This window comes from Orycteropus afer, unplaced genomic scaffold (assembly GCF_000298275.1).
Source record: "Orycteropus afer afer isolate SDZICR_OR568_19922 unplaced genomic scaffold, OryAfe1.0 scaffold00144, whole genome shotgun sequence".
NCBI classification, from domain to species: Eukaryota; Metazoa; Chordata; class Mammalia; order Tubulidentata; family Orycteropodidae; genus Orycteropus; species Orycteropus afer.
Genome location: NW_006921731.1, coordinates 1,272,923 through 1,281,026, shown reverse-complemented (window position 1 = coordinate 1,281,026; position 8,104 = coordinate 1,272,923). Strand labels below are relative to the sequence as shown.

The window sequence follows — 8,104 nt, the reverse complement described above, 5'->3', positions numbered from 1 at the left end:
CGGTGAGGTCTGAGTGTTTTACATGGGAAGGAAGAGACCAAGAAATTCAGTTACCTTGGTTTGGACCATACAGCTGGTATTTAAATTCAAATGTTAATGAGCATATTTAATTACCTGGGGATCTGATATAGTAGGGCTAAGGTTCTCTGGTAGCATAGTGGCTAAAGCACTTGACTGCTAACCAGAAGGCTGGCGGTTCAAACCCACCAGCCTCTCCTCGGAAGGAAGGTTGGGCAATCCTACTTCCGTAGTGATACTGCCTCGGAAACCCAAGGAGGGGTTGCTATGAGTCGGGGCCGACTCGACGGCACATAACAACAACAACAACAAGGTGGGGCTTGGGAGCTCTGGTGGCATAATGCCTAAGGCATTTGACTGTTAACCAGAAGACTGGCGGTTCAAACCCACCTGCACTCCTGGTTCAAACCCACCAGCCACTCCTCAAAAGGAAGGTTGGGCAATCTGCTTCTGTAGAGATACCGCCTCAGAAAACCAAGGAGGGGTTGCTATGAGTCGCAGTGAGTTTGGTTTTTTTGGGTTAAGGTGGGGCTTGATATTCTACATTTCAAAGAAGTTTCCAGATGATATGGGTGTTCTGTGAACTGCAAGCAGTTCATAGGTCAGGGATGGCAGTTGCCTGTCAGTTGGCCTATAGGGTTAGGGTCTGTAGGGCTGTGCCTTGAGTGCCAGGTGGCCACAATTTTATTTAAGGAGACACTTGGTCCCTAGAGCCTCCTGGTAATAGGAGTTTTTCCAGAGTGTGGATGTTAGCCCACCTTTTACCCTGCAAAAGAGTTTTCTCTGTATTTCTAATATATTCATTTATCTGAATTGACAAGTTGGCAGTGCTTATCTTTGTGGCTTCCTTGTTTGTCTTTTCCTCTTCTTAGTGATGTACTCCATCCAACATCACCAGCACTCTTGACATTGTTAGTTCACACTAAGGTGTAAATGATACGTGACATTCTGCTTGGGAGGATTGGCGTCCAACAGGAATTATGTTGGGAAATCTAAGGATCGAGGCCTACGTCAATTTTGAGCTGGAGCCGAGGAAGATGTTTTGGGACTACTACCTGGTACCTCTGAAGGTACCACATCAGAGAGTGTCTGCTTTGCAAGGCCTTTTCAATAATGGACAAGGAGGAAGGATAGATGTAGTTATTTCAGCCCTGTCTAGCATTGGTTAATAGTCATTATTGTGCATCCCACTATGTATGACTTCAGATCCTTCCTTTGGCATTCCCATCATCCTGTTTTTAATCATCCCATTGACTGATCTCGCATGGACTTTGGCTCTGATAATGTCACCTGAGGTTTCTCTGCCCACACTATCCTTGCGGATTGCTCATGACCTCTAACACTGCTTTGTTGTACTTGAGAAGCACTGATGTTTAAAAGAACTGTCTTTTCTTTCCCATGTCCTTGTTTCCTCCCTCCCTATTCTTTTTTCTTTCCTTTTCCCTTCTGTCATGTATTTCCACAATAGTTGATCTGCTGATATGCATTGGTTTAATTTGGTTTTGTAAGCATGCATACTTGCCTTGCTACATGTCTGGTTTTTGTCTTCCCATTTATCATAGACCAAGAATTGTTTTGTTTGCAAGATTGGTTTTTTCCCCCAGTGAAATGTAAAATTTCCCACTTTGATGGAATAAATTCCCATTTTGAACTTTCAGCATACAGTTTGAATATTTATTCATCTCCTAAGCTAGTACAGGAATTTGTTGCAAAAGCAACCTAACAGCAAGATGAAAGCTGCTAAGGTTGGGAGGAAAATGAGTCTTGTGGATGATCACTTGTTATTCAGGGCCTCTGAAAAGAAAGAGGTTGAGTTAAATTCCAGGTCCATTATCCTGCCAAAGCTCCCAAAGGTGATTTTTCTTCTACAATAACAGTGTTAGAAGTGATGTTTTATAATGGGGAGTTGGGGTAGGGGCATTGGCCTTGCAGTTGGAAGACTCCCCGGATATGAATTTGGAATATGTAACTAAGCAAGCCACCTAATAGCTCTGAGTTGATTTCCTTATCTGCCTAGCTATGTAGGTGAGGAAGTGCTTTGCATATTGTAGAGTACGCTTACAAAGTTAAAGTTAGGTATTTCTACCTCCTGAATCAGGAAGAAATTGGGTGGTTTCTTCTTTATAAGGCAACAGGGCATTCAAAATAAAACAAACCTTTTTTGGATGCATAGCCTATTCTGAATGTGGTTGGCACTAATGCCACTTGTTTATGGAATAAATTACACAGTAAAAGTATTTTCACACCAGATAGCTTCTACTCTCAGTGGATATTTGCTCCATTTTACAGTTAAGGAAATTGGGATTCAAGTGAGGTCCCAAAGTTAGCTGATGTACTAGTTCTTGAAACACAGTGCTTTTTTGAATACAGTTACTTTGTGCACAGTCCCCTCTTGAGCCACTCAGATGACAGTCCATCCCACCCTCCTGTAGTCATGAGGAAATTGAAACTGTTTGTGAGGCAAGGTGGGATAAGAAAACTCTTGGGGTCACCATGACAACTGGCTTACAATTAGGATTCCACAGAAACTCAGTTGGCCTGATCCAGGCAAGGGCTTACCTTTGGCATCTTCCCAAAGAATATCCTGAAGGAACTTCTCCAGGGCCTGGCCATGGTGCCGGTACTGAGGCCCTGACAGCTTGATTCCAATGTCAAAAGGGACGTTGAACTAGGAGTGTGGCAGGGAGGGCACAGTAGGCATCAGAGGTCACAAACCCCTAGCTCTGCCCCAAACATTCACCCCCATTCCAAAGGAGGCTCTGGATTCTCAGGTTCTCACTCATAGAGGTAGAGAAGGAATGGCCTTTGGTCCCCAGCAGGTATCATGGAGCAACATCCCTGTTTTCTTCAGCCCATGTCTCAACTCCCCTTTTGTCCTCTTTAGCATATTAACTTTGTAGCCTCTCTCCATGTATCTTAGCTTCAGTCTCTAAGGAGGTTGCTAATAAAAGCTATGGGTTTCCCTTCCATTAACAAACCCCCCCACCCCACCCCACCCTTGCACGCTTCCACTTTTGGAAGACAAAAGGCTGACTGGCCAATGGTGGACTTTTAACTCCTGCCAGGGCAATTTTACATGGGGGCATTGGGTCTAACCAGTGTACGTTGTGTTAGTATGAGTGATGGTCCCTCCCCCCAGTCTCCTTTCTAAATGTTCTTCCTCTCATATACATAGGCCTTTGTTCTATGGCTAAGCAAGGAAATTGACATTTGCCTAGGAAGGTGTTCTATGTGTCAATTCCTTTCTGTGCCTCTGTTTCACTTCTGAAGGGAGTGCCCAATGTTTCCTATTTTCTAGGCATTTGGGAAGATGATTTGGGAAAATGGGGAAGATTGCTATTGTAGCTACATCACAGATTTTCTGTTTGAAAGCAGAGAATGTATCTTTATCTCAATTTCCCTTGTAGCTAGCTGAGTGCCTGGCACATACTGGTCACTGAGATGTTTGAATCAGTCAAAGGAGTCTGTTCTGGAAGGGATCTTTAGGTCATCTGTTTAGTCTGCCCCTTGTTCTCAAGGTAGGGGGTCTTATCCCTATTTTCAGATAAAGCAGCAGAGCCCCAAACCCCCACTGCCACTGACTCCATTCTGACTCATAGGGACCCCCATACGGTTTCTGAGACTAAATCTACAGAAGTAGACTGCCTCATCTTTCTCCCATAGAGCAGCTGGTGGGTTCAAACTCCTGACCTTTTTGGTTAGCACAGCCCAGTGCCTTAACCACAGTGCAACCAGAGCTCCTTTAGCAGAGGCCTAGAGAGGTTAAGTGTCTTACCCAAAGCCTCAGAGGGAGTTAGTGGTCAAGGACTAGAATGCAGGACTTGATCCACCCAGCCCTGAAGCCCCTTCTAGTCCCTTGTTAACAAAGCCTAGTGTAGAGTCCTGACTGTGCTAAGACTGCACTAAGCATCTACCTCCATTGCTGTACTGAAATCTCCGCTCCCTCCTATAGGTAGCTGCTGGTACTGTTTCTATTTTACAGATAGGGAAACAGGCTCAGAAAAATTATTCAGGCAGCACATAAGCTATTTGGCTATTCCTTTTTGAAAATTTACTCTCACATGCACACATACCCCAATCCCTGAGTAGTGCAAATGGTGCTGCTAACCCAAAGGTTGGAGGCTCAAGTCCACCCAGAGGAGCCTTGGAAAAAGGCCAACTACTTCTGAAAGATCGGCCATTGAGCATTTACGGAGTTCTACTGTGACACACATGGGGTTGCCATGAATTGCAATCTATTTGACATCAACTATCTAACACCTGCACACACACACACACACACACACACTTACCTCCTTTGAGAAGATGGAGTGGATGATGAAAGGTATGACTGATTTTTTTTTTAGAGACCCTAGGCCCTTCTGCTTCCTCTCTTCAGTAAATACTCATTTTTCTTCTTCCACCCCATGGTCAAATCTGAACAGATTTCTTTGAAACTGCCATGAGCTCTGATCTGGGACACTGGGCTGGTCCAGCACCCTGGAACTGTGCTTTTGGGGTGGTATGATGATGGTTGGAAGGTCTGCTTTATGTGACTTGAGGAAGCCCCTTGTGTCCTCAGTGTCCCCTCTGTTCAATGGGGATACATGGGATGGGGAATGGGTGGGACTTAGTTTCAAAAGTCTTGAAGCTCAGAAACTCTATTTTAGGAAAACTTTTAGTGGGGAGGTCAGGAAGGAGGAGAACAGGAGAGGTTGAACACTGGCATGGGAGGGGCTTTGGTAGCTGAGCAAAAGGAGATCTCTGACGTAGCAGTCCCTCCACCTCTGAGACACTTCAGCGTTCTGGTCCTAGTTCTGGCAGTGTGCACTATTTCTCCCAAGGCCAGCTTTCATGGCAACTAGAAACATCTAGTAATCGCAGTCCTGTGTTGTGTCATTAGCTACCAAAACCTCTTCCCCATCTGGGCTAATTTCTTGTCAGCCTGGCTGAAGTTGACATTTCCACCTAGAAAGCTTCCAGGTTTTAGCTTAGGGTCTTTTTGACCAAGTGCAGACCTAGTGGGTTGGAGTCTTATTCTTAGTGTTGAGGAAGGGTCTGAGAACAAACACCTCCAGGTTCTGGTGAGGATCAGAGACCAAGGGTTTTGGGACCTTGAAGTGGGTGCATATCTTTGACAGGAGAAGAGGGTGGTGAGTAGGTAGCGGGAGGCCAGTGTAGGGTACACTTTAGCTTTTTCCCAGGCCACTGTGCATTGTTCACCAGGCTAGTGAGAAAGAAGAGAAGTGTTGGGGGCTGGAGTTGGCCCTGACTGAGTCCCATCTAGGCCACTCATTGCCTTTTATACCTCAGGCAAGTGAGCTCCCTCTCTGAGCCCCTGTTCCTCATCTATAATATCAGCCTACTTGCCTCACAGGTGTTGTAGAGACTAAATGACTATAATATGAGTAAAACACTTTGTAAATCAAATTGCTCTACATAGGCACAGCAGCATAATGCTATTACTAAGTACCACGCAGGGAAATTCTGGTGTCATCACAAAGAAATATCACCACCTAAATGCTTGTAAAACAAACAAACAAACAAAAAACCATTCCTTGAACCACAGCCAACCTTTCAAGAAGGTTACATAGACAACCCCTAAAATCTATACTCCCTCTGTCCCAATCCTTGAGCTGTCTCTAAATGTCTCCTTGTTCTACACAGAACTTGTCAGAGCAAAAATAAACCCTAGAGAAGACTGGATTCACCCTTTGTCTGTAGAGGTTCAGTGAGTGCTGGTAGCCAGCTCACCTGCCCAAGGTTCAATTTCAAACCACTCCATACCTAAGTTAAGGTCTTAGATTCCATTGAATAAAACCAAGTTTTTTGAGGGAGAAACACATTTCAGTTTGTGCCTAGCTGTTAGTCCTGTGTGTCCATCTCTTGAACCTATTTACTGCCTGCCCTTGTCTCTGCCAGACTCCCTTTCCTCTGCCTGAAGATCCTTGTACATTCCCATTCCCTTCTAGCAAAACCACATCTGGTACATTCCCATTGTGTGGTAGCAAAATTACTTCTATGCATTTAGTCTCTTAATGGACAAAGACCTCACAGAGCCCAGTGCAGAGCTCAACTAAATTGTAGTGCTGTTTCTATTTGTTGAATAGTTTTAAATGGGTCCCTGTTTATAGCCATTTCCCCCTCTCCTCTCCCTCCACACAGCTCCCACCTCCACAAAAGCACAAGGTGCAGAGAGGTACCAACCCGGATTTCCAGCTCATCCTCTGCCCCTTTTGCCTGACTTTCATCTTCAGGGTGGAGCCAACCTTCTATTGCTCGGGGTTGCAGTTTGGCTGATGGCTTCTTGGACTCCTTTCTCTGTTGGAGAGAGGGGATGTTCTCTTCAGGGCCTTAAGCCCCATATTCTAGCAGAGTGATGGGCCTAGGATCAGACCCAGAGCCCTCTTGTGTGCTCTGGAAGAAGGCTGAAGCCCAGTGAGTTTGAGCCACTGCTCTAGGTTACAGCTTAATCAGAATGTGGGATTTTGTGGGAAAGGTGGGGAGGGTTTCCTTACCTGGACTTTCTGGTGTTCAGGGCTCAGGAAGCTGGAGCCTGCCATGGCCAAGTCCGCCCAGAGCACACTGAAGAGCAACAGGCTGCAGATGGTCCCCAGGGAAAGCATGGCCTCAGCTAGGTGGGGGACAGATGAGCTTGGGAAGCGAAAGACTCCAGGCAGCATGGCCTCTGCTACCCAGTGTATGTCAGATGGAAGACCAGTAGACACGTAGGATTTTATGATGGGACCATGATTATTGAGTAGAAAAGCTCTCCTCACCCTGAGAGAAGGGCTCCCTCTCCCCACCTCCCCTAGATATGTGAGAACTGAAGAATATCAGTTCTGTCTTTCCCAAGCCTGTTGGAGATAGAATGTTTGGCAGTGGGAATCGATGAGTTGCCTCAATGTTATTTGTCTCAGGTCTTGAGAGCTTGCGCCAAGTGAAGCTGAACCAGCAAGGTCACTGGGGCACATGGCAGGGGATGGGATGCAAGGAGCAGGGGTTGAGGCTGTTCCTAAACTATTCTTTGTCTCTGAGCAGCTAGACTGACCCAGGCTGTCCAAATTCCTCTTTGCTTAGATGGTCCTCCTGAGGACCAGAGAAGTTGAATGAATGGCCAGCAGTCACAGGAAGTTAAACCTGTAAACAAACACCAAGAGTCAGAGAGAACTTACCTGGGGTTCCTGGCAGAGGTGGTGCCTGGTGACGGCGTGCTCCTTATATAGGAAGCCCAGTGTTTGTTCTAAACGAGGAGCCCAATCTCAAGGACAGGCTAGCTTATGTGGAGCTGATTTACATTCCTTGGGAACTAAAAATGCTCTCACGTCCTTGGGATAGAAATCAACAATGGAGGTCAAAATGCCCTAGGAGATTGCTGGGTTGGCTTGGGGTGGTGAGTCTGCCCCATCTGTCACTGGAAATCGATGTAGGGACGTGCAGCAGGGGCCAGGCCCTGGCTTGGATGGGGAGGAGGAGAGCATGGCTCTGAGGTCTTGTCCTGGTTTTGTTGCTGGGGACCTTGGCCAAGTCTTTCTCCTTTCTGGAACTGCCTTTTTCCCTCAGTAAAATAAGGTTGTGACCATTAGGAGAGCTTCAAGACCTTTTTTGGTCCCAATACTCCTTAGTTCTCTGTGGGCTAATGCTGGTCTAACTTCCACAAAAATCCAAACTCACTGCCGTTGAGTTGAGTCCAACTCATTATGGCCTCCTTCAGTTTCCAAGGCGGTATCTCTGTGGAAGTAGATTGCCCAGTCTTCCTTCCGAGGAGTGGCTGGTGGGTTTGAACTGCTAGCCTTGTGGTTAGCAGTCAAATGCCTTAGGCATTATGAGACCAGAGCTCCTCTAACTGCCACAGACCTCTTGAACACCTACCATGAGCCAGGTTCTTGTGCCAGGGCTTTTGCACGCTCACATAATTCTCACATCACCCCCAGGGGCAAGTTGAGAAACAGCGCTAGAGGAATGGGGGAACATGCTCTTAACCATCCTCTGCAAGGAGCAAGTGTGGGATACTTCCAAATAGTGGCTAAGCTCCAGTAATTTCTTCTGGCTGGTGCATGATGACTCTATTCTTGACCTTAACATATCAGCTTGCCTTACCTCCCTC

The 8,104-nt window shown here is 46.3% G+C and overlaps 1 protein-coding gene across 1 annotated transcript; it reads right to left on the bottom strand.

Moving 5' to 3' along the window:
- Window positions 1-1,792: 1,792 nt before the first annotated feature.
- On the bottom strand, window positions 1,793-6,623 carry GHRL (ghrelin and obestatin prepropeptide). The gene is made up of 4 exons (XM_007945856.1): window positions 6,516-6,623; window positions 6,205-6,318; window positions 2,578-2,686; window positions 1,793-1,812 (listed from the first exon to the last, which is right to left on the bottom strand). The coding sequence occupies exons 1-4, from the start codon at window positions 6,621-6,623 to the stop codon at window positions 1,793-1,795; spliced, it is 351 nt and encodes a 116-aa protein (XP_007944047.1).
- Window positions 6,624-8,104: the final 1,481 nt, after the last annotated feature.